A 26934-nucleotide genomic window follows, 5' to 3' on the forward strand; every position below is an offset into this window, starting at 1 on the left:
TCTGACATCTCATACATACTCATGACTGTAGATATATCATCCACGTTGACTGCATCGAACGAATGTGAAAGCACAGCATCGTCGTAAATTACAAAGGCGACTTCGACATGAGATGAGGAAGCCTCTTCAGTGAATCGACCCGAGTCCCCTAACTCCGATACATTCAATGATAAAGTATTCTCTTCGTAAACAAAAGTTGCGGGTTCTTGAAATTCGCGAGTGTCGTCTGATAATTGATCATTTTGTTTACACTTCGACTCATCGCTGACATTATCCCTCGAAGGAAACGAGTTATCATCGGATAGATCAGCTTCAGCATTTAAAGTTACTGAATCATCATCTCTCTCCGCTTGCAAGTTTTCCAAATCGTCCACGCATTTGGTGGAGTCGTCACTGTCGGATATTATAAGTTCGATGCTGCGATCCAACAAGCCCGTGTCGGTGTACGTTGACATTTCGTCTTCGAACACTATTTCGACACTTCGTATCCTCATGAGGGGCATTTTAACTGGAGATATCTCGTTACCTTTGGACGTTCTAACTATTCTGTGATGACTAGAATCCAAGGGTTCCGTGCACTCGCTTACGTCGTCGTAGTCGATTTCGTAGCTTCTGAGATCAGAAGCGCAAGGGGAGCTCTCGGTGGCCTTGTAGCTGTGAGGTCTCGGAGTGTGCATGTGTGCGTGTGTGTCGGGTGAGGGCGTGCGTGTGGTATGCGTATGTAATCCCTAAGGTTGCAATAAATCTTAATGAATACTGGTTCCGAGGTCGAGTCCACCCTCCTCTTGCAGCTTTGTGAGAAATTTAACTACTCTTGAATCTTCGTCGGTCTGTTTCACCATGTCCACCAGAGCCAGCAGCTTTTTGATGCCAATAAAGATCCTGCAGAAGCAAAAGTTACAAGCTGTATAATAACTGTATTTCGTAGTTACAATGGCTCGGCGCCTAAATTTTATTTTAATTGAAGTACTAACTATCTGCACATATCCCCAATAATGAATACTATTCTTATTATTCTCTTTAATTGAGTTTTAAAATTATGCCAGTATTAGGTGTAACAATAACCCAATAGATAGGCGTAACAGTTGAACCTTCGCGTCAAACACATATATACATAATATCATATAAGAATGAAAATGTCCCACTTCCGGGCCAAGATATCCTCTCCTCTCAGGGAGATTTTGCGGTTCCTATTCCCTCACGCTGCTACAGCGTGAGTCTGTGGAGACACACGAAGGTTATAAAAAGTCAAAGGCACTGACTTGGCGCCGCGCAGGTCGCGCTTGATGGCGGCGAGGTCGCGGCGCGAGAAGGCGTCGCTCTGCTCCAGCACGGCCAGCACGTGCTCGGGCTGCGACAGGTTGTGCACGTGCAGCACGCCCGTGAACGCCGACAGCATCTCCATGTCCTCCAGCACCTGTCTGTGGGTCCCCCGGGGTGCGTTCGTTACGTGTTCGTTTATCGTTAATATGGCCGCTCGAATTTATATTTCTGACAAAAGTATTGATCAACGAGTTTGAGAAAATTGCTAAAACTTTTTTTTCTTTCAATTGCTCTGCTTATCAATTAATTATCCTAGAACAAATAGTAAAAATAGTACTTCTGTAGTAGCTAGCAGAAAATAAACTAAATTACAGTTGAATTTCATATTCCCAAATTTTTCCGATAAGTCTACTGAGAGTATTCTTCCTTTCTAAAGGAAACTCCTAACCGTCTTAACTGTGTAAAGGAGGTAAAGTTGCTTTTAATCAATAATCTAATATTGATAAAAATAAATAAGTTTCAAATCACCTCCGACTGCTGGTGCACAAAATAAGCAGCTTCCTGCCTTTTGGCGGCTGCTTTTTCAGCAGGACAAGTAGAGCCTGCAGCGTTAGATTGGAGTAGCGCGGGCCGATGGGTCCGTAGTCGAGGAGACGCTCGATGTTATCCACCAGGATGCAGGACAGGCTCGAGCGGTATGCGTCGTCGAAGTACTGAAATATGCTTTTCATAATACATCTGTGCTGTGATTGGTCACACTAGCCACGACATCCGCTCCGGTTTGTTTTACCGAAACTTAAATGCTATATTAAGTAACCATATAATATAGGTACATAATTTAACAGTATAGATACTTTAAATTTCCTTTAACCTTTTTCCCTTTCGCTGAATCAAATCATCATAAAAAGGGCTACGCCCTTCATCGCGACTGAAACTTGTATATATGCGATAATATGTATATATATACACATTATAAAAAAACTTACATCTAGTTTTTAATATAGTCTATATTGATTGAAATTATACGTCGCAATTCTTGAGTGATGATATACATATATATTTGGTGTGTGTGTGTGTGTGTATATATACCTTTCGAATCTGCAAGCATTTGGCGGTTTCAGTAAAACCAACCATGTCTTCAGGCGAGCAGACCTTGACAAATGGGAAGTCGGAGAACTTCGCCAGTTGAGCCGCTAAGGCAGTCTTACCGCTGTTAGGCGGACCCTCTAACAACACCGATACCAGACCTGAGGAATAATACGATATTACAGTACAGTACAGTAATAGCCTGTTAATGTCCCACTGCTGGGCTAAGGGCTCCTCTCCCTTTTGAAGAGAAGGCTTTGGAGCTTATTCCACCACGCTGTTCCAATGCGGGTTGGTAGAATACACGTGTGGCATAATTTCAATGAAATTAAACACATGCAGGTTTCCTCACGATGTTTTCCTTCACCGTCAATCACGAGATGAATTATTAACACAAATTAAGCACATAAAAATTCAGTGGTGCTTGCCCGGGTTTGAACCCACGATTATCGGTTAAGATTCACGCATTCTAATTACAGAATTTAAATTATTTAGACGTGTGTTTGCGGCGGAGTATCATTAAAAATAGGCAAGGGATAATTAAAAAATAAAAACAATTCTGAGGAGTATTGCTGCCAGGTGTTGGTGTGTGCTCACCGCAAATAAACAGGATAAGGTTAAACGAATGATAATGAGGAAATTTTATTTGTTTATGTAATACTTAACTTACCATTTAACTAATTAATATTTCGGTTTCACTTAAGTTTTTTTCTCGAGAATTGCTTAATTATTTTTACCAAACGTACCTATTTTCGATGCGTCCGCTCCATTATAATGGAATCAGTATTCGGCCCGAATCATATCGAGCATGTAACGATAAATAACATAAGTGAAAACGGAATATCAATAGATAATAATATTATTATGAACATTTACGTCTCATTTATTAGTAAAAATATCTTCAAATTTGTATGAGTCACTAAATAATAATCAGACACGTATAACAATGTTTAAAAACTCACCGCTAGCCTCGGTCGCTCTCGACTGCTGGATGTATAACTGTCCGTCTTCCAAAAGAGATGAAACCGGTGTTCCCCAATTAATAATACCACGAGTCAGGAAATTTTCCAAAGTTTCCGCAGCTGTACCGAATGCCTAAAGAAATTTTTATATTATTATTCAAATTAGAATAAATTATCTCTATGATATATTTTTAATTATTTTATAAAAGCTAATTTTGTAATATAATAAGTATCGAACTAATAAGTATCGAGGCGAGCGATCTATATGTTTTGTGCTATTGACACTCGTAAGACGTATTTTTCATGTCATGTCATATGTTTAATCGAACACATATGGATAATTAGTTAGACGATGCTGTGTCTTCTTCTTTCGAATGTCAAATCAATAATGATAGAAAGAGCGAAATTAGTGTTTACCTGTACAGCCGCTAAGTTAGTAATGATTATAATCTGTGACAAATGAATTAAACCATAATTTATATTTTATCTTTTTTTTTACATCATAATAGTTACTGTGACTTATCCATAAACGAAAATATTTGTGAGTACCTTGAACATTTACAAATCCTTTATTCTATTTTTAGTTGTATCATTAAGAAATTGTTTATTCAAAAATGCCCCGAGTTTTATTTTTTCCTTATCTATATTGCCACAATAACCGCAAAAAATTTGCAACATAAAAATATACTGTACAGCCTATGACCGTCCTATAACTACAAACCTAAATAATATAAAATTTCTATATCAATCAAATCCGATTAAAAATTTTTGCTTGTTAGTTGAAACCAAATCATATTGACTATTACTCGGTCATTAAAATAATTTCCGATTTTTCTTTTCTTTTCCAAATGTTATTGTCGCAACATTATCAACTTACCGGTTTGATATCATTTTCAAGGGCGTGTAAGAAATCCCCTCTTTCCACCATAAGTTTTTCCATGGCTTCGGGATCCACTTCCACTTTGCTCGATGCCTTAATAAGACGATTCATGGCAGTGGACTGAGCTGCACGAACGAGACCTTCGATTTCTGCGCCTGAGAAGTTCTTCGTGAGGGTCGCCAATTCCTGTCACAATTAGTGCTATTTAAAGTGTCGTTTGTATTTCAATCGATTTTTTTTTATAGAATAGGAAGGTGGACGAGCATATGGGCCACCTGATGGTAAGTGGTCACCAAACGTCCTTAGACATTGGCATTGTAAGAAATGTCAACCATCGCTTACAGCCAATGCGCCACCAACCTTGGGAACTAAGATTTTATGTCCCTTGTGCCTGTAATTACACTGGCTCACTCGCCCTTCAAACCGGAACAAACAATATCAAGTATTGCTGTTTTGCGGTAGAATATCTGATGAGTGGGTGGTACCTACCCAGACGAGCTTGCACAAAGCCCTACCACCAGTAAAGTTAACCAGTAAGATTAAAATTATAATATTTTTCTTGATTTGCAGTTGTAAAATTTTTGGAGACACTTCCCTTTACAATTTTTTTTTTTTTTTTTTTATAGAATAGGAAGGTGGACGAGCATATGGGCCACCTGATGGTAAGTGGTCACCAAACGCCCTTAGACATTGGCATTGTAAGAAATGTCAACCATCACTTATAGCCAATGCGCCACCAACCTTGGGAACTGAGATTTTATGTCCCTTGTGCCTGTAATTACACTGGCTCACTCACCCTTCAAACCGGAACACAACAATATCAAGTACTGCTGTTTTGCGGTAGAATATCTGATGAGTGGGTGGTACCTACCCAGACGAGCTTGCACAAAGCCCTACCACCAGTAAATGCGTTCGTAGTAAAAAAATGTGCTTTAGATTGTTGTTTCTTGGACAAAAAAAAAAATGATTAAAATGAAATAACTTGAAGAGCAAAATATTTTCGTATGAAAAAATTCCTACCATGGATACATTTAATTTACTTCATTGACTTGGGTGACGATGAGTCGTGTTGCTTGAATGATTAATTTCGATGTGATTAAACGCAATAGTTTTTAGAAACTTGAACATGAGTGTTACTTCGTTTTATAGCTGTTACTTTAAAGAATATGTTGTATTAGTTAAACTTAGCCAAAAACTATCTCGATAATAGATATGAATACGTCTCTGGATGAGCAGCCAAGCATTAATTCTTATAAAGTTATAACTATAACTATGGACAAACGTGAGTATATTACTTTGATCAAAAAACATAAAGATATGTATTTACTTGGCAAAAGCAATTGATTGCAACCAAAGTAAAACCGTATTTGAACAGCCGCGCGCAGCCGTTGTCTGTGGTTTTGAGATACCCACTTAACAATTATAATAAGTTGGAGGTAATAAGCAGACAATTACCGACGTAGAGATATTTTTGGAGATATCAAATAAATATATTATATTTAATAAGATGGGATTGGGCGAATCGAAAAACGATACGTAACTATGCAATAAGTAGGCGGTAATATATATTGGTAATAAGCCTAATATCCATGTACCGGAGAGCACAGTATCTAGATATTTAGATACCCGCCGAAATTGGTGTAAACTGCAATTTCGATATCGTTGTAAATTCATATCAATTATCAAATGAAGTACGCGCGAACGCGAATAGGATTAATAAATAAATATACAAGATTCCAAACCATGTAAATCATTTTTGAACTGAATTACGATTGTTTTTTTTTAATAAAGTCGATACATCGATATATTTTTTTTGATATATTAAATTCCGATACTGAGGTTATTTAAAATATCTATTTATCGATTTTTTTTTTAAATATCAACAGTCCTAAACGCGAATCGTATTTACCAATATAATATCTATATTTAAATAGTTGTACCGTTAACATATCCATTTAACCATGCTTATAAATCAATAAAAGACTAAAAATAATAAAAACCGTCTAAATTACAATCAGTACAATACAGTAACAGCCTGTTAATGTCCCACTGTTGGGCTAAGGCCTCCTCTCCCTTTTCGAGGAGAAGGAACTATTGAATTATAATCAACATTTTAATTTTTTTTTTATATTGGATTAATATCGAACGTTAAAGACTGTAAAATCTGATATCATATATATGTACGATATCTAATGTTCAAAACCAATACATAGGTTCGATTAAATTTTTTTTTTTTTAATCTTTCTACTCATGTTGCTATAATTATGTGTTAATGTATTTTTAAAACAAATATTGTAATTGTTGTGGCTACTTTAAAAAGCTTCACATGTTAGCTATTTTCACTAAATTGTTTTACATTTGTCATTAAAACATGTAGTAGCTACTAGTGGTCCTTAAAAATAAATAAAAAATAAAAAAATAAAAAAATTAAATACGGCTTGAAACCGATATTACCAATGCTTACAAGAAAGTGTTAATGATCATTTGGTCGCCTCTCAAATGTTTGGCATGACTTACCTTGGAGTCCACATCTTCAGCGATCTTCTTATACTCCTTCATACGCTTGGTATGGATGTTCAATATCTGAACGCGACCTTTCTCATCGGGTAGACCGATTTCCATCTGGACTTCCAAGCGACCAGGTCGGAGTAGAGCCTCGTCTATCATGTCCCGTCTGTTCGTCATACCGATTACCAAAATATTGTTCAATTGGTCCACCCCTAGTTATAAAAATTATGTCAGTTATTACTACTAATTACTACTAGTACTTAAAGGTTAGTTTATATGAGTAAAATTTAACTCAATTTAACAAAATTTGAGTTTCCATAATAAAATTTTAGTAACAGCCTGTAAACTTCCCACTTCTGAGCTAAGACCTCCTCTACCATTGAGGAGAATATTTGGAGATTATTTAATATAATAAATTACACGAATGGAAAGCTATCTTGTCAGCGAGTAATATAAGCTATACTTTGTCCCCGTATTTAACGGGAACTACGCGGGTGAAACCGCGGACAAAACACTAGTATTATATAAAAATACATAGGCATCTTATGTAAACTCTGTTTTGCAAAAATTTTATAATTGTTAACAGTACTGACCATCGATCTTGGAGAGCAGTTGGTTGACAACCGTGTCGTGGACTCCGGTGTTGCCTCCGACGGAGCCTCTCGCTTTGCAGATGGCATCGATTTCGTCAAAGATTATAATGTGAAGGCCACTGTTTGGACCACACTGAAACAGAAAAAATATTTTAGAAAAACATTTTACTGGGACCGATTTCTGAGTTTTCCGAACATGTTTTTTTTATCTCTTATTATTGTTAGATAGCATACAAGCACCTACTTGACACCTAACAAATATTAACTAAATATTTCTTTCTAACATTATAGCATTTAATTATACTGGGTCACTCGTATTTTAATCCGTTATACAGCCATACTGTATGGCTTATTATGGTAGAATAACTGATGATGGGATGGTATCTAGTCACGTGTTAAAAAATACTTAAATCTAAATCAGCTTAGAAATCAAATGATATAAGTTAATTAAACATTATCTGCCAATGGGATCATTTTCTCCACCAGATAATAAATCAATTAAACTGCAAATTAACATATAATTATTAAAATTAGGGCCAAAAACTGATCTGGGCACATATGTTATGTTACATATAATATGTTAATACCCTTTTTTCTTCTTCTTCAGCGTCCGCGAACAATCTCCTGATATTAGCCTCACTCTCGCCAACATATTTGTCCAATATTTGTGGACCGTTGACGATCTTCGGTTCTCTAGCGTTTAACATTTTACCAATCTGACGGGCCATCAATGTTTTACCAGTACCGGGTGGGCCAAACAACAATATACCCTTCACGTGTTTGCAGCCTGAAATAAATGTGATCCCCTTAATTTTATTATATTAAACTAAGACATTTTAATATAATCAGTGTCATTTTAATCACAACAATCAATCATCAGTAAATATTATTTTGTTTATGTCCTCCTGACCGCTTTCGGTCACGGCGGCCAATCTCAAGAGAAATTAGCCAACTGCGCAGGGCGTATATTGCACTAGTGTGTACGCAAACACAAAAGCTCTCTCACAATCCGTTGGGACGGCAATCCAAAACGATCGTAAAGAGTTCAGGCGCAGGACCAACGGCTTTACGTGCTGACCGAGGCACGGGACTGTATACACTTCTAACTTCCAGACTCCTGAGACTGCTATTGAAAATCTTCGACAGAGAAATCAAATCATTTTTCATTGGCCTAACCTGCGGTTCGAACCCTGGACCTCGGGATCTATGGACTTATATCTAGCTATTAGACCAACGAAGCAGTCATATGTTATAAATGTACATAAATGTCATTTGAAAATGTTCATTTTTGTTTGTGACTAAAATTTCTTACGGCTACACAAATTATATTTACAACTTACCCAGCTGCTCAACAACTTCGGGTGGGAAGACACGGGAGGCGAACGCTCGTCTGAAGATAGCGTTGAATTCATTGTCCAGACCACCGATTCCCATTTTGCCGAAATCCCAGTCTGGGTTGATGATAGACTGACGAGGCTGCTTACTGCACAAAATGGTTTATTACGCTTCATATTTGAAATTATCTAATACTTAGAAATACTAATGCGTTTTTATAAGATATTCGTGCTTCGACACCGGTCTCTTTAAGACGTTACATGAAACGCATTAATATATATGATACCACTAGATATTCACTGAAAAAAAAACAATCCTTTTAGGTTTCATAAATATATATATATCTGTATATGAGGATGCCCGTGTAAAGTTGAATACTTAATATAGAATAATTAATAAATAATGGCGACTAGGTGCTTAATGTAATAATACAATACTCAGTTCCAAATTCGTAAAGTATTTTAAATATTAACTTACCCCTTAGCTTTGCCAATGAGGTTTAATGAAGAGTTTTCTGCTTTATCGAATTGGATACAAGCGTCCGGAAGCAATCTGCCCATTCTGACTCGACGAGGCACTGCGTTGGAACCAGCAGCCAAGGCTTGTACATCCACAGCTAGATCAAGTAAATATATTTTTTAATTTATAATAGGCGGACTGGCAAGTGGAACATCTGATGGTGAGTTGTAATCACATAAATATTGGCGCTGTGAGAATTATTTACCAATCCTTACATCGCCAATGCGGCTCCTACCTTGGAAACCAAATTACGGTCCTTGTGCCGGTTATGTAGTTAGTCTGATTATTTCCTTACTTTAGCTTTGAAGGCTGAGTGTGTTATACATTGGCACACGAGATTTTCGGATATTATCGTTTATACCATATTGGTATGTTATATGACCATTTACTGAAAAGGCGGATGATATCCGCAAAATATATTGTGTAACACGCAAATAAAGTGCACTTTTTTATAAATAAAGAGCAGAAATATTACCTTCTAGATTTTTCACGATTAACGAGAGTACTTTCTTTTCCTGGAACGAGAAAGCGAGTTGTTGCCCAACCGTGAACATTTGATTCGAGAACTGAATCAGGAAGTCACGAGCCATTTGTTCGGAGTCGTAGGGCTCCATAGATGTCCTAAAAAATTTAAAAAAATACAATATTTTGTCTCGATATTTGTAACAAATTCCTTTTTAAACAACTTACGTTTTCTTCAGCATAAAATCAGCCTCCATGGTGACACTGCATAAGCAATCAGCATTTGTTGGTTTGAAGGGTTTCACATCAATACTCTATAAAGTATAGAGCATATTAATTACAAAAGTTTAGTTTAAGCAAAAATACATTACGTTTGTATAAATTATACATTTGTATAATTTATACACTTTTAGTCATTACCAAACAACAGTTTGGTAATGACTAAAAGTGTATAATTTAAGCCCAGTGAATTTTATTTGTAATAAATGTGGTGTCACAGGCAACTAACAGGGCATATCCCAGATTTTTTTAATGTAATATTAGTTTGGTCGTGACCGCAATCTAGACTGTTATGTGAGGATGTGGGGGACGGTTGAGCGATTTTTTTTTAATTTTAATTAAATGTTTGTTAGATTCATTGCATTTTCAACCCATACATACCCAGACAGTATTTTAGCACTGATTTCTATAATGTCCACTTTTAGTCATTACCAAACAACAGTTTGGTAATGACTAAAAGTGTATAATTTAAGCCCAGTGAATTTTATTTGTAATAAATGTGGTGTCACAGGCAACTAACAGGGCATATCCCAGATTTTTTTAATGTAATATTAGTTTGGTCGTGACCGCAATCTAGACTGTTATGTGAGGATGTGGGGGACGGTTGAGCGATTTTTTTTTTTAATTTTAATTAAATGTTTGTTAGATTCATTGCATTTTCAACCCATACATACCCAGACAGTATTTTAGCACTGATTTCTATAATGTCCACTTATGTTGTTAATGAAATATCTAAACTAGGTCTGTAATAGTAATTTCTATTTTCGTTGACAGAGATTAATTTTTTTATTGGAATGATTGGATATCGCTAGCAGCGAATTCCATAATTTGGCTGTGCACATTATGAGGCTGTTATCAGTATTTGTAAGTTTAATTTTTTAATGTCTATTATAAGGTATATTCATATATCAATGTGTAAGTTGCACACCTCATCTGATATCTACCGTACTTGGTTTTCAATGAATAAAGTTCTAATTTTTAATTATTTTAAGCTGACCTATTTACTGTCTATGTAATTATTCAAGCGTGAGACCGAGTGCATAGCAGGGCTGTTCACTTATCTGCTCACGGCAGTAATTACATAAGTATTTGATGAGTGTTAATATTAGTTGGCAAAAATGGGGAAGCAGTTTGTGTGTGTATATTTACTTCAAATTAAATTATAACAGACTTAAAAAAAGTTAGAGTAAAAAGATATTTTTAAACATTAAGTACAAATAAAAGAACAAAAATTTTTAACTATTTATATTAATAAAATAAATATTTAAAAATGAAAGCTAAAGAGAGTGTACAAATTGATAGTACTACGACAAATGTTAGTTAAAATGTTATAAATATTTTTACTAATCTAGTAAGTTTGTCTTCCTGACCAATATGGGTGGCAACTCTTAAAGGAATTTGCGACCTGTGTTTGAGATATTTTAATGCACAAGTGTATGTGCAAACACATATGTACTCTCTATTCCCTCACACAGTAAACTCGACAAGAATGAAAATAGTTCAATAGCAAGGCCAAGGACTTTTATCAAACTCTGGGCTGCTAATGAGAATTATTTGACAGAAAAAGCAAATAACTTTATAAGGTTTGAATCTAGAACCTCATGATCTGCGCACTTAAGCGCTAGTCTTTGGACCAGCAAGGCAGTCATTAAACTGATATTATTATATTAAATAAGATAAAATTTTACTACAGTGGTTGGCTACCTATACATACCTATACAACCTTATACATAGAATAGAACACACTATATTACCTAATAAAATATTATTTGCCTAAATATTGCAAAGGTTATTAGGACAATGAAAAATACCTGTCCAATGGACAATGTAGCCCATTTCCTTTGCGGTGCTGAGAAACCAACTGTTCCTCGGTCCACCCCATTGTAAAATCTGATGCTGAAGACAAAGTGTTGTGAAGGTCCAGTTGAGATCTCTAAATGCCTGAGGAAAAATATCATTAATAACATAAGATACTTAATTGCATAAAATGATTTATTTTCTCAAAGTTAATACTTCTTATATAAATAAAAACAAAACAAACTATAAATATATTTATAAAACTAGAGATCTGCCCCAACCCTCGTCCGGGTTGAACAATTATCTAGCGTAGTAGATATTTTATGGGACATTTTTTGATATCTTGGGCTAGTAACAGCCTATGAATGTCCCACTACTAGGCTAAGACCTCCTCTTCCATTTTGAGAAGAAGGTATTGAGCTTATTCAATCAATGCTGGTTGGTGGAATACATATGTGTTAGAATTTTAGTGAAATTAGACATATGCAGGTTTCCTCACAATGTTTCCCTTCACCGTAAAGCATGAGATGAATTATCCCACGATCATCAGTAAATCAATAATTTTTGAAAATAAAATATTGCCTATATTACTCACTGATAATGAATCTTTGAAAGAATTTTGAAAATTGTTTTATAGTTTTTGTGTTTATCCTTTACAAACTAACACACAAAAAAACAAATCTTATCTCTTTATAATATTAGTATAGAAGTATAGAATACATAAGTGATGTTTTAATTTTACACCTTGTTTTTATTTATTTGTGTTTATCGTTATACATAAATACATTTTGTAACAAAATAACTGCAAGTTATTCTACTTTTCTAGGCAGTAAAACTGTGTGCAAGTCCATCTTTGGTGGTAGAGCTTTGTGCAAGCTCATCTGGGTAGGTACCACCCACTCATCAGATATTCTACCGCAAAACAGCAGTACTTGTTATTGTTGTGTTCCGGTTTGAAGGGTGAGTGTGCCAGTGTAATTACAGGCACAAGGAACATAAAATCTTAGTTCCCAAGGTTGGTGGCGCATTGGCTGTATAAGCGATGGTTGACATTTCTAACAATGCCAATGTCTAAGGGCGTTTGGTGACCACTTCCCATCAGGTGGCCCATAAGCTAATCCGCCTTTCTATTCTATAAAAAAAAAAAAAAAAACTGGTTAGGTACCACCCACACTTCAGATATTCTTCTACTAAGAAGCAATACTTAGTATTGTTGTGTTCCAATTTGAAGGGTGAGTAGGCAAGTGTAACTACAGGAATAAGAGACACAACATCGTCATTCCCAAGGTTGGTGGTGCATCAGTGATGTAAGGAATGTTTAAAATTTCTTACATCATCAATGTCTATGGGCAGTAGTGACTACTCAATATCAGGTGGCCTATATGCGCATAGCCTACATATAACATAAATGTGTAATATATATTATTATATATATGTATATCGATTTCATTACAAAATAAATAATTAATATAATAATAATTAATCCTATAACATGACGATAGAAAAGTGCATACTTGAAGAAAGAATATTTTAATAAGGAGATAATGTAAATAAATAGGACCATTCCTATTAACCATTTATACAATAAATTAACAATAATATCTCATAAATTAATTTAAGTAATATTTTTCATCACAATATAATGACTAAATATTTGTTAGAAAAATAGATTACTTACTTAACATCACTGGGAAAATCATCCGGGTTGATAAGAGCGCAGTTGGTGACTGCTAATTCGTCCGAGGGACATTTTGCTGCTTTCATGCGCTGAAATAAATAATTACTATAATAATTGTGTAATTTCGTTTCTTATATTAAAATTACATAAATAAGGTGTGTTTCGCGAATCGTGATGTAATAAATTTGTACTGTGTAATTTATTTAATACAATAATAAATAGATTTTTAATTACTTTTCATATATATTAAACTTATTAATGAATTATTAAATAATTAATTCTACAAAATTGATTTTTCTCAATACGTCGACATCAGATATACTATATCTTATTCTTTAAAATACTTACCATTGAGGACATTTTAAACTAGTATAATTTAAATCACTATTTTAACAACAATGTTTTGACAATAATGATTCACGTTGATTGATGTGACGTCAACTTGCAATCAATAGACTGCCTCAGTTTTCCTACTACCCATTGAAGCAGCGAATGGCTACAAGGGAATGCAGTAAAATTTTAGCTGAAACCATTGGTTCAACCGATCAATAAAACGAAACGTAGTATTACCATTATTCAAAAATATAGAAAATGTGCAAATTGCACATAGACATTGAATTGAATTTTACATCTAATTAATTTTATCTAGTTCCTACAACGCTCAAGGAATTTAAAGAGACTTTTTGAAAATAAAATAATAGATTTTTAAAAAATTACAAATGTGCATAAAGAGTTTTGAAAAATTTACTTCTAAGAATATGATTTTATTTTTGTTCAAGAATATAATCGATTCTATCATTATTTTCTGATTATTCCAATATTAAACTTTCCTGCCCAGTCACCCTTCAAAGTTTAAGTGCTATCACATAATTGTTTCATGCTTCTATTTCAAACAAGAAACAATTAACAAGGAAAACAACACTGTCGGTCTCATCATAGGTAAGCGAGGAGTTTTTCAAATGATCTTAGAGAGTAATCTCCCAAGTTGGTGGTTACCACGTTAAATCTAACTCCATATACCGGCGTTGCCATCTTCAAGGCCCAGTCTAATACTCTGTGGATAGATTATGAGTCAATCATTCACATCAAATGTGTGACGACAAAGCAACCATTGCACTATAACGATCCTATGCAGTTATTGCAATATCACGCCACACGAAAATCTTCGTATTTTAAGCCGACAGTGAAGACGCGTTGGGAACACCGGTGAAGAGTTAGTGTGTGTAAATGTAAAAAGTGTTAGTAAATGTGTTTTAAAATATCCTTTATTTTAATTTATTGATATTGTTTTTATCTATGTCAATTGTGATACGCACAGAAACCTAATACCTACACTTTAATTTTACTTATCTGTGCTGGGATTATTTACCTACACTTGTATTTGATAATTGATACTTTGCCCGACTGTCAGTTTGGTTGACGGTTTGTAGTTTTTACTTTTTGTTTCCTACTGGTATTTTGCTATTTAAATTTATATATTTTAGATGGTTCAATCAGTAAAATAATAAATAACATGGCCTCAATATCACACACATCAATGTTTATATTATTATTTGTACTTTCATACACAAGTAAGTCTTATTTTAATAATTAAAAAGTAATAAGTCGGGAACGCCCAGTTTAAAAAATTTTGTATTGCAGTCTCTTCAATATCGGCTGAATGCTCTATTCCTGTAGTTTTAAGGAATACATGGTTTTCTTTTGAAAATGGAAAACAAACGATTACTGATATTAATGCAAATGAGATGACAGGAAGGTAAATTAGACATAAATAATTTATGTATTTTTTTATTTAACCATTAAATTGCTTGCTGCACTTAACTGTATTAAAACGATCTATTTGTCTGTCTAGACATTACGTCCATTAAAGCAGATATATACAATTTAAGTGTTGAGTCTATATTAATATCTCTAAAACTCCTATATAAAATATTCTTATTTTAAATCCACTAAACCATCGGTTTTTCTTGTAGAAAAAAGCGCAGAATATTTATTTGAATATTACTTTTCTTATACATAGAATCAGTCATTTATAACTTACTTATCATTCAATATTTCTGCAAATATTTTTATATGTTTTTTTCTAATTTGTTTTTAAATAATTGATTAAAACACATTTTTGTTTACTACAAAAGTTAAAGGGTAAAAAAAGAACATGATTTTTTCAGAGGGTTGTGTGTTAATATTAAAGCTGATTACCATGTTAACTACACAATGGTATTCCAGTACACCAAATGCTACTATTGTGTTAAACTAATAGTTCGGACTGTTAATGTTTTGGAGAAAATTGAAACACCATGTGTGGATGTTGGACAAGACGAAGAGCCAACAGTTGAAAGAGTCTGCAAAGGACTTAATCCCGATCAATCTCTAACTACATTGTTCTCAGAGAATTCTGTCCCAGTAAGTTTAGATTTCTCTTTTATCTGTATAATATATAAAACCTTATGAATGAAACAGATCATATTGAGTAATTATGTGGAGTTATTATGCTCTAAAATAAAATAAAAATGACAAGGATATTGCTTTATTTGTTAGAAAAATGCAATAAAATTATGCATACCATAAATTTCAATGAATAACCTCAGTTAATTAAGTTTTAAAGATATTAATCATATTATGTTATTTCAGGTGAATTGCAGATCATCACTTGAAGGTGTGTGGCAGTTTGCCTATCAGAATCGTTTCAGGTTTACTGGAGAGTGCAAGCATCCAGATGCTCAGATCAAATCCTGTCAAACAGCTGGCACACAGTTTTTGATTACTAATCAGAAGTTTAATATCACATATAGGAAGTGCTCTGGAATGTCTGGTACTTTTGATGGTGTTGTTGAATATAGCTGTTTAGGTACAAATTATTTTTATTCTTATAAGTATTATTGTCTGTTAATGTATAAGTACAATTTAAGTGTGACAAAATTATGTAGTACTAAACATAATCCCGATAAAAAGCTGAGATGGCCCAGTGGTAAGAACGCGTGAATCTTAACTGATGATCGTGGGTAAACCCGGGCAAGCATCACTGAATTTTCATGTGCTTGATTTGTGATTAAAAACATTGTGAGTAAATAATTTCACCCGCATTGGAGCAGTGTGGTGGAATAAGCTCCAAAACCAAAGTTTATAAGTAAAGCTGATTTTAAAACATTATATGTAAACACTATATACCATTCCTAAGGTATATATTATACTCAAGAAAACGTATTTATTAATGTATGTATATTTTATTTAAGGTCATTGGTTTGTTGATAAAAATCATTTCTTTGCTGTTGCAAACACGAAAGAGTCTCGTAAAGATGAAAGATACCGTTGCTTTTTAAAAAACAGAGATGATGATTTATATATTGGTGCATCAATTACTCCACAGTGCAATACATTAAAAACTGTTGAGAAATCACCAGAGAGATACAGAATTACTCCTGTGAAGGTTGGTAATCATAGAAAACAGTTTTTTATAATTCAAATATAATCAATTTTAGTAAAAGCATTATATATATATTTAATAAAATCATAATTCTAGATTCTTTATTTTTTTATACATTACTTATTAACCGTGACCATTCCTAAGGTACATGATTATTAATAATTAAAATGGTTTTGTTATGTAATCATCCTCATGATTACATTACAAAACCTTTTTAAGCTAAGGAATTCTTTGAATATATAATAATATAAGATTTTGAAATCTCTCAAATTGAGTCTAAATTTTATTGGAAGTTTCCATATTAATATACAGTAAGATTTTTATAAACAAATAAGCTTCAAAATTTATGTTTTTGTTTACTTTGCTGTGTCATTATATTGTTTATTAAATAAAAAATGGTTTAATTTTCATTTGTATTGAAACAGTTTTTTTTTTAATTATTAGGCAGAGGTAGTAGAACCAGGATGTCGATTACCACAAAACTTTTCTGGTGATTGGATCAACACTGCTAATATTGATGCTGATGTTTTTATTAATGAAACACATATAATTGAAACTTATTATCCCGATGAGAGCAGATCCAGGCGTACTATTTATGTCTGCAGGTATATTATCCAGTCGTAATATTTATATCTGCGGGCTGCGGGGATTTGTTTGAAGTCAGTACTTCTTTATTTTGATAATCATAATAGCATTACAATTATCTTTCAGAGAACAACGTGACAGTCGTGTAATGATGGCTCGCCTTACTGTTGACGGTTGTCAGAAGGATTATGTCTGCTTCGATTTTGTACCACAACATCACAATGTTATAAGGTTTGAGTCTTTTACTTTTAATATTCAAAATGTGTGATATTTATTTGTATAATTACTAAATACTAAAGACTGTATTGATCTTTGCCCTATATAAACATAACGGTTAGCTTACCATTAAAAAATTGAGTAATTATGAATGAACATTATTTTTAAAAGTATTACAAAATTACGTTTTTGTTCCAGATATCGTAAAGGTTTAGCTATGATACAGAGTAATTTCCATACAGTATGCTCATGGGTGCAATTTAAAAATACGCAGCAATGGCGATACGATATTTTCCTGAAAAAAGTTCCCACACCCATACGTTGTCCTGTAGCCGGTAAATTTAATTTTACACAAAGGGGTGACGTTCGATTCGAAACAAGAATTTTGGGTGGTGTAACACTGAGCCCTCGACCAAACTTGTACTGCAAGTTGAATTTAAGTGACTTTTCAGTTTGTGACACAGAACAAAAGACTATTCAAATAAAGGAAAATTACTGTCTTTCTGTAGACTATTTAGGTAGACCAGTAGATATTTACAGTGATCCCGATTATAAAATGAATTGTATAGGTTATTGGAAAGAGAATTTGAAATCTTATCTCATTACCTTTGATGAGTTAGATCCCTTCTCAAAGTACAGATGCTGGGTTTATCAGAGAGCTGATCTAAACAGGTAAGTTACTTTAATTTTTATTCTTCGATAAAAACAATAAAATAGTTTTGGTACATTTTGTGTATTAATTAATGGTTGATTTACTTATTTTCTAAGTAAAAATTGTTAGTTCATGGTTTATTAAAGAAGATTTGAATATAAAGCCTTTAAATGTACAGGTATATTAATTATATTACATATTATCAAAAAGGTAGTCTAGCATTTTTCTGTAAAATAAAATATACTTTTACTGTACATATACATAAGTTTAATTGTATGATCTGTATACTTATTTTTGAACTGAGCAACGACAGTTATTAGGTAATATAATATAATAAACGTATTATAATAAATAAATGATGTCATATGTCTTTAGTGTTATAGTAATAAAAAGAGAGAAATCTTTTGGAAATTACTGTGCATATAATTACAAATAATCCCCTGATTTTGTTACTAGCATTCAATACAAGTATTCATAGATTGAAATAAAATGTAATCATATAATTACAGGGTTCTCATGTCTCAAGCGTTGGGTCCATACTGTGACCTAAAACAGGATGTGACCTCATGGAACTATACAGAAGGCGCAGCAGTCGCCATTGAAATGGAGGAGTACGAAAGAGAAAGAGATCAATGCCCTATGCGTTTTGATGATGGAAGTGATCCTTGGACAAATAAAGAAAATCATGTTAAAATTTTCTCTTTCAGTTACTCATTTTGGAGGAGTAATTCTGCATCTACATTAGAAATATTTGCCCCACTTTTAGTTGCAGCTTTAATTTACTTATTGAAATAGTCTTAAGATATTTGTCGCTATTTTAAGCAAGTCTAAACACATTACACAATAATTATGCATTCCAAAAATATATGTTAGACCGTTTTAGTCAATTTTATGATCCTAATATAGAATTTACATCTTACTAATATTATTATGAGGTAAGGTTTCATGCAAAAGTAATTTTAGTTTACAGTTTCAGCTCGATTATAGTCTGTAAATTTTATATCTGAATTTGCCGACTTATTCGTTCGTATAAATTGCGAACGCAGCCAAAACATATAAAAAAATATCTGAAGAGTCAGTCAGCCAGTATATCTTTTACTATTAAATTTTTTTGGGTTTACAAAAAAGGGGAAGAAGTAATGACAAATGTAGTGTAGTTTTAACTTTAACTGTCAAAAAGTCGTAATTTTTATTAAAAAATAAATAGACCCTAATTTAAAATGGTTTATGTGAATAAAATTTTTATTTTACATGTCCGAATTCGGGTCAGGAATTTAGTTTATATATTTAAACCACTAAAGTTTATAATTTATTTAATCAGCCAATAAAAAAAGATATATGTATTTGTAAGTACTAAATAAATACAAAGCAAGCAGATAATAATGGATAAGTAACATACAGTAATGTTTTTTGTTATTGACTTCAAAATACTTTTTTCAATCATAGTAATTATTCAACTTTATTCATCCATAACCAATTATTATAAATCATTGCATTACCGAATAATGCATGTGGTGCAAACTATAATTATTCAGCTTTCAATCTTTTTACTTTACATATAAAATCATAAGGATTATGCTAAAATCTTTGGAAACAAATATTTTTATTATATTTTCAGCATTTTATATTACCTCAACATCTTATGTACTTATGTTTTTTTTGTACTTTTTTTTTTTCAATTATTATAAGATATTGTAGCAATATGTTAGTTATTATATAGTCATAATTTTTAAACAGGAATCTCTGATAGGTATTATTAAAAGTGTATTTTAATATTGTATAACAATTGATTATGTTTTTCATTTTTGTGAAAAATTTTAACGACCTGTGAACGTAAATCCGTCCAATAAATAATTTGTATATTATATATGAAGTTTTATTAAGAAATACAAGTTATAATAAATAAAAATGACATAAATATATCATTATTTGTTTATTTCAATTGCAAGATGATATAAGTTAAAACTTTGATAAATTAAGGATAAAACAATAACACAATTTATTTTGTCCATGATACTTTCGGAATATCAAAGTGTTCTGTCAAACTGTCCAGATGTTGGTTAAACTTCTCTACTCTTTGCTTGTGAGTCATTTCTGCTTTTTGGAGGATTCTTTGCTTTTGCTAAAAAAAAACAATAAAATCAATTCTATGGTAGCAAAAATTGAACCCTTAAATATAGAGTTGATATTATACCTTTTATGAACAATTTGAATGTTTTTAATAACTCTTTACTTATATATGGAAGGTGCTTTTTTTTTATAGAATAGGAAGGCGACGAGCATATGGGCTACCTGAAACGCCCAATGCCCTTAGACATTGGCATTGTAAGAAATGTCAACCATCGCTTACATAGCCAATGCACCACCAACCTTGGGAACTAAGATTTTATGTCCCTTGTGCCTGTAATTACACTGGCTCACTCACCCTTCAAACCGGAACACAACAATATCAAGTATTGCTGTTTTGCAGTAACTACCCAGGCGAGCTTGCACAAAGCCCTACCACCAGTAATAGTGCATAATAACAAACTACATATTTTGAAGTTAAACAATTGCTTCAATGTTGAGATATTTAAGCATCATAAACACATATGACTAAAGGTTTTATTCATATGTGTTATGATGCTTAAATATCAATTATTAGAAAGAAAATACATGTAATTAATTTGTTGATTGTTGTTAATAAAATAATTTGTTTACTTACCATTTTTTCTTGCATTTTTTGGAATGCTAATTCGGCTTTTGTCCGTGTATCGGTATTCACATGTTGTTTAATTTGTTGCTTAACTTCATTTTCGATGACTTTTTCAGTTTCTTTATTTTTCTTTTTCTTCTTCTTCTTTTTTATTCCAGAAGTATCTTTAATTCGTAGCTGAACTTTGTTTACACAGGCGTATTCATCGTCTTCGACCATTTTGGGTTTGTATTATAAATTCGATACAATGTATAGTTGTTTTTAGTAAGTTTCCTTCACTATATCGCAAAAACTTGATTTCTACGTTTTATAAGTTACTTGTACAGAAATATGGGAAGAAAATTGTCAAGTTCTCTTTTCTTTGTTGTTGTCTTGTCACTTGTCAGTGAGTACTCGAGTTTCACTTTAATAAATAACAGATAACGAATCTTTTATAGAATCTACAGATACAAAATATAATGAATAATATTTTAATTCCTTTACGACAATGTAAAATTTGAACTATACAGCCAATAGAAATAAGATTTAAAATTACATTTGATCTATGATATATGTGTATGTATGAATTATATGCCATAATCTGTTAAAGCTATGTTGCACATATTATTGTTTTTAATTATGGCATCTTGCAGAGCGGTTAGTAAATTTCCTAATAAATTCGTTTTATTTATATAATTTAAAGGCACTTTTAATTTTTTTTTTACAAATTATCGAATGAAAATGTGCTATTGACTTTATTTAACACAACAGCGAAGGTCGTCTTGTTTCTAATATTTTATAGTTATTACAAATTTATAATCTATTATTTCATATTCTGAGTCATATATTAGGTCCTTACATATGAAATTAGCGTTTTGTCGTACTGACCACTTTGTTCTGAAATATCTTCTCTTTGGTTAAGAATTCTAAATTCTAATTTATAAATTCATTTAGCTGGTACATTTGAGATTTGAAAACAGTCATTCATTAATTTTTTCTCATTATTTTTTTCTTTGGCGTCGCTTATTACCGCACAAACATGAAATATCGGTATATTTAGGAGTACGAGTTCTACAGTGGCACCAGTGCTGCAGAAACAGCTCGAAGGATTAATTATGTGTACTGAGCTGGTGTCGCAAAAGAAAGCACGGTACGTTTTTGATTCCAACGTTTTCGTTCTGGAAATTTTGATCTTCAGATACAACCCCGTGGACGGCCGGAGACCAAAGTGGAAAATGAAGAATTAAAGGCTATTGTGGAAGCGGACCTATCACAAAGCACTTCAGAGGTAGCTGCAGGCTTCGGGGTAAGTGATAAAACTGTATTAATCTACTTGAAGCAAGTCGGGAATGTAAAAAAACTTGAACGATGGGTACCACATGAATTGAGTGAATCGAACTTGCAAACACGCGTCGACTGCTGTGTTACTTTGCTCAACCGACACAATAATGAAGGAATTTTAAATCGAATCATTATTTGTGATGAAAAGTGGATACTGTACGATAATCGGAAGCGCTCGTCGCAATGGCTGGAAAAAAAATGACTTTATATATAAATAGACTTTATTCCTCCCGTACAAACGCCAATTTCATATGTAAGGACCTAATACTTGTTCGAGTAACATTTTGTTATAACATGAACATTGGGTAAAATTATCAAATACATAATATATATCGTCATATACCATATATATAATGACAATAAAATAATAGATATTTCTACCGAGTTCTAATCTATTAATGAAATTAAAATCAATAAATTTAAATAGTTAACGCACGGCAAACATAAGTAAAAATATATTAGGTTATGATATATATCGAGGCGCACTCGGCGCCTTGGACACCGGCAAGACCCACATGGAACAGTGGGGGAAACGCGTTACGCGTTTTTACAGCGATAAAAAAAGAGGTTAGGTTAGGTTAGTTATACTATCGACTTTTATCAAATCAGCGGGTTCGATTTCCAACATGAAAAATATATTTTCCAAAAATAGCACAATTTAAATTTTTTCCCCGTACATATAGGCATTTAGTTGTTTTTTACCTTCCTTAGAAGTACAAAAGATATTGAAGAAGATATGTAAATGGGGACACGTTATCTATTTTACTAAGTTAGTTATTCTAGTACCTACTTCGGATCATAATATTTTTTTCACAATATAATATTTCTACATGTATGTAGGTAATAAAATCATATTTCTGCAGTTTTACATCCTGTTATTGATTTTTTAGAGTACGTCTGATAATGTAGTAAGTAAGTATCTATTGATATTTATTTCATAGGATCTTGACACTGACAATAAGCGAAATGAAAAAAAAAATCTATTGATACATTTGGTACTTGAATTGGTATAAAATGTAGGTGTTTGAAGTGGGCAATAAAATATTTCAATTTAGACTTAACTGTTTTAATCTCTTATATGACTAACAATCATCAGCGCTAACAATAGATTTGCTTGAGTAACCTAAGCGCGTTAACGCACTAGGGTGGCAGGTTACTTGTAGCAAATATCATAAATAAATATGTGATTGTTTGCGACAAAAGAACGGGAATGAATGGCATTTCTTGGCCTTATCGTAGCGGCGCACGCGCTCCGCCCGCCGCTGACGCGTACGGCTCCGAGATTAGTTCGATTTGCAGACACGTGGCGCCACGTGCGATCTCAGTACTCCCCAAATAAGATTAACGGATTTGCACACTACAGATTGCACACGAATGGGCAGGAAGTGTAAAGTGAAACGCCGGTAATGAGATTGTTGTGGATCTTCTATTAAAGTAAAATATTATGTTTAAAGTTATTAGCTTTTAGTATACGCAAAACAAAAAATGTAACAAACAAAATACAAAACAGTTTGGATTTTTTCTTAACCATAAATTTCATATTTAAAGTTCTAGTTCAAATAGAACAAAATACATATAATGTTTATATTGTTAATGTTGAGATACTTTCATCATTTAATTTTTATTTTAAATTATATTATATCGGATATACGATAATATTTGTTTAATTTTACCGACGTATATTTCAAAGTGATATTATTATTTTTTTAAATAACTATATTATTGTTTAAAATGTTGCAACGTACCTAATATTCATTAAAACAATTCCAATCATATAGGATATAGGTTATAGGACATAGGATAAGAAGATAAGGTCAAGTTCTTTTGTCGCAAACAATCAGATTTTTTTTTAATGATATTTGCTACAAGTAACCTGCCACCCTAATGCGTTAACGCGCTTAGGTTCCTCAAAACAAGAAATCTTTTTCATCCTTTAGAAAGAAATCCTGATATTTTATTATTTCTTCAAAATTTAATTTGTTATTAGGTATTTAAAGAATAATATTATGAAAAAGATTACACATAATATTTTTATAGATTCACATAATTGATGACTGAATATAAAATATATTAATCATAGACAAGCTAGTTTTATATTAGTTTTACCTAACGTTAGTAGATAAATCATAATTAGTAGGTAATGCTATTTCTTCTTCTTTCGAATGTCAAATAAATAATGGCAAAATAAGCGAAATCAGTGTTTAACTAAAAATCCGTTAAGTAAAATTAAAAATAAGGCTATGTAATAATTACTTCACCTTATAAATTTCCTTTGAATTGTATCACGATAAGCATACAATATTTATTAAATATAATAGTCATACTTGACTTTGTTTGTACTGGCTTCTCTCGTGCGAAATCGGCTGGCTTAACACGTCGCATTAACTTAATAAATCTGAATAAATCGTCGACTCTAGTCCAGAACAATGCGCGGCTTCTAATAGACATTAATATGGCATTAGCTGTAAGGGTGGCGGCACACGCCAGTGACGCCTTGTTTGCTAAACTGGCCTAATCCGCTATTTGTAACGCGTGTACCATAGTATCGTTATAATGTAGGACGAGGATGTATTTTTCAACGTTTCTACATTTTATCGCACACTATGTGTTTTAATTTATAACTGCTTTATTTTGAAAAATAAATATTTTCTCAGTAGTCTATAATTTTTCATTGGTTCCATAAGTAATCGTTTGGAAACGAGTGATTAAACTATTATTTGTAGCCATAAGTATAATGTACCTATATATAAGAGTAAAATTAACGCTAATAAGATTTAAAGACAAAATAACAAAACAAAAGCGGTTAATTACGGTCACCTAACGTAAAGGTCACGGACATAAAACATGCTCACCCTACTTAGTTGCAGAATGCTCGCTTTGACTTCTGAGAGGAAATCCTTTTCCCACGAGCTTTATTCAAACATATGTAAAGCGTATGATGGATGACGCTGACGTCTATAGTCGGGGGATAGCCGCTTAAATCAAAATCATGTGGCCCTAAACTTTTTCGCCGCTGATGGAGCGACCACGTCTAAATTTATAATGTAATGGATACTGGTAGAGTTCATTCGATGAAAGAGTTGCAATGGCACACGTCGAAATGATTGCGCATTTTATTGTCGAAGGGAGAATATTAAATTACAAGCTTTTTAGACAGAGTTCACGTAACCATAAGAGAACATATGCTTATATAACGATTAAAGTAATATTGCCCGTTGCTTTGACTAATGCATCTTGAAACAATCCAAACTTATGATTTATATGTGTGTATTTTAGGCAAAAATCCTCGCTGACTTCCAAGTGAGACGGGGCGGAGACTTCGAAGTTTTCCCATTACGCAACTCGCAGACATTAGCGGCCCGCTTAGGTTCATTAAAATTTGTCAGCTTGTCGTATACGAGCAACTTCCAAATGGATGTAGAAACTCGTTTAAGTGAAACTCGGCTGACGTAAAAAGTTCGCCGGATTTCGACTTGCCAGTTTTTTCGACACCATCAATTTCTCAGCCCGTCAAGAAGATTTTTTGCACTCGTAATGCGGAAAAAGAGTAATTTAAGTTTTCCAGAAGAGTCGTTGCGTGGGAAATATGATTTTTGTTTTAAAGTTTGATTGATTTAGGAAATTTTCGCAAGATGATTAAGGGATCGACGAAGTTCCGACAAGACTAACGTCTAGGCATTCATAAAACGTCGTTTCAATTTGTCTTTGTTATATATCATTCAGCATTTGAGCTCAAAACCTTTTAGGTACTTACATCTAAATTTGTTTTATAAGCCTGTCAATATTAAAAAATGTATGATTATTAATTTAGTATCATAAACTACTTATTAATAACCATCTAAAATAAAAATCGATATGCAATCCCCACACTTTCGCCCCTAAAGTGGGGCTGTTAAACGGTTGCAATCAGATTCTGGGCCACCCCTGGACCAGTGCGCTATTGTTGCGTTTTATGATCGAGGGGGTTAAATGAGCCCTGGAACATTGGGGGTGTCACCGAGAACCCTATAGTTTAGCTTTAAATAACAGATGTAATTGTGTTTGGATGATTAACTCAAAACTAAGCAATTGAAAGAATGTTAATACAAAAACAGTTGCCAATTTTGTTACATCATAAAATATTTAAATTGCAGGATAATTTTCGTTTTTTAAGCTTTATTTGACTATTAGTGTTAGCACGTGTGGTTCAAATCATGCTACTGAATTTAAAACTAATAAAAAATAAACAAGTGGATCTTCCACTCAACTGAACAAGCCGAAACTTTGCACTAGACTAAAATGTGTGCGTTCTAGTGCATGGATTAAAACAAGGCTTGTCTTGATAAAGTTACATAGGTGTAACTGATATATTTAGATGCATAAGCATGGCCGCTGAGAAGTAAGTCCATTAAAATTGAGTTGATTCTTATATGAATTTTTTTATTGATTATTATTGAAAATGAACTGATTAATTTACTTCTTTTCTAAAGTTAGTAACCGAGATACAATAAATTACAAGAAAAAGGAGAGGAATCAATGTCCAATTAATGTTGAGTTGTTTTTTAGTACCTTGAACGATACAACGACACATCTTCCGTTACTTCCGAAAATGGGAAAGCTAGGAAAAATCTATGGGATGGAATATATAATATATATCTCGGCTGCAACAAATCCTTATCATATATTGTTCACATTTTTTAT

General features: G+C 32.9%; 4 protein-coding genes across 5 annotated transcripts in view; 2 read left to right on the top strand and 2 right to left on the bottom strand.

Moving 5' to 3' along the window:
- The window catches only part of LOC126768651 (protein misato), a 53882-nt gene that overhangs the window by 14479 nt on the left and 12469 nt on the right, over window positions 1-26934 (top strand). The window lies entirely within an intron of this gene.
- Window positions 696-13895, bottom strand: LOC126768634 (vesicle-fusing ATPase 1-like). The gene is made up of 16 exons (XM_050486848.1): window positions 13711-13895; window positions 13363-13451; window positions 11699-11828; window positions 9837-9922; window positions 9622-9767; window positions 9105-9243; window positions 8633-8775; window positions 7880-8079; window positions 7293-7425; window positions 6709-6911; window positions 4189-4377; window positions 3312-3444; window positions 2353-2510; window positions 1792-1976; window positions 1263-1421; window positions 696-882 (listed from the first exon to the last, which is right to left on the bottom strand). The coding sequence occupies exons 1-16, from the start codon at window positions 13720-13722 to the stop codon at window positions 747-749; spliced, it is 2241 nt and encodes a 746-aa protein (XP_050342805.1). The 5' UTR covers window positions 13723-13895; the 3' UTR covers window positions 696-746.
- LOC126768643 (uncharacterized) lies at window positions 14476-20081 on the top strand. 2 transcript variants are annotated; one of them, XM_050486866.1, is made up of 9 exons: window positions 14476-14600; window positions 15004-15118; window positions 15531-15765; window positions 15994-16210; window positions 16596-16789; window positions 17231-17391; window positions 17498-17602; window positions 17786-18259; window positions 18749-20081. In XM_050486866.1, the coding sequence occupies exons 2-9, from the start codon at window positions 15108-15110 to the stop codon at window positions 19032-19034; spliced, it is 1683 nt and encodes a 560-aa protein (XP_050342823.1). In that variant the 5' UTR covers window positions 14476-14600; window positions 15004-15107; the 3' UTR covers window positions 19035-20081. The 2 variants fall into 2 exon arrangements, with proteins under 2 accessions (XP_050342823.1, XP_050342822.1); XM_050486865.1 differs by lacking the exon at window positions 14476-14600 and adding an exon at window positions 14789-14933.
- LOC126768755 (protein FAM32A-like) lies at window positions 20158-21319 on the bottom strand. The gene is made up of 2 exons (XM_050487044.1): window positions 20944-21319; window positions 20158-20361 (listed from the first exon to the last, which is right to left on the bottom strand). Exons 1-2 carry the CDS (start codon window positions 21151-21153, stop codon window positions 20239-20241), a joined length of 333 nt encoding a protein of 110 aa, XP_050343001.1. The 5' UTR covers window positions 21154-21319; the 3' UTR covers window positions 20158-20238.

Source organism: Nymphalis io, chromosome 5 (genome assembly GCF_905147045.1).
Source record: "Nymphalis io chromosome 5, ilAglIoxx1.1, whole genome shotgun sequence".
In the NCBI taxonomy this organism is placed as follows: Eukaryota; Metazoa; Arthropoda; class Insecta; order Lepidoptera; family Nymphalidae; genus Nymphalis; species Nymphalis io.

What these genes read in the sequence shown, in the direction of transcription:
- LOC126768634 (XM_050486848.1), bottom strand. An exon ending in ACTGCTCTCCAAGATCGATG is followed by an intron (nt 6,912 to 7,292) that starts GTCAGTACTGTT and finishes TTTTATAACTAG; the next exon opens with GGGTGGACCAATTGAACAAT. An exon ending in GAGAGCGACCGAGGCTAGCG is followed by an intron (nt 2,511 to 3,311) that starts GTGAGTTTTTAA and finishes ATTATTCCTCAG; the next exon opens with GTCTGGTATCGGTGTTGTTA.
- LOC126768643 (XM_050486865.1), top strand. Translation starts at nt 14,876, where the DNA reads ATGGCCTCAATATCACACACATCAATGTTTATATTATTATTTGTACTT. An exon ending in TGTTGAATATAGCTGTTTAG is followed by an intron (nt 16,211 to 16,595) that starts GTACAAATTATT and finishes ATTTTATTTAAG; the next exon opens with GTCATTGGTTTGTTGATAAA. An exon ending in ACAGAATTACTCCTGTGAAG is followed by an intron (nt 16,790 to 17,230) that starts GTTGGTAATCAT and finishes TTTAATTATTAG; the next exon opens with GCAGAGGTAGTAGAACCAGG.
- LOC126768755 (XM_050487044.1), bottom strand. Translation starts at nt 21,153, where the DNA reads ATGGTCGAAGACGATGAATACGCCTGTGTAAACAAAGTTCAGCTACGA. An exon ending in AAAAAATGCAAGAAAAAATG is followed by an intron (nt 20,362 to 20,943) that starts GTAAGTAAACAA and finishes GTTTTTTTTTAG; the next exon opens with CAAAAGCAAAGAATCCTCCA.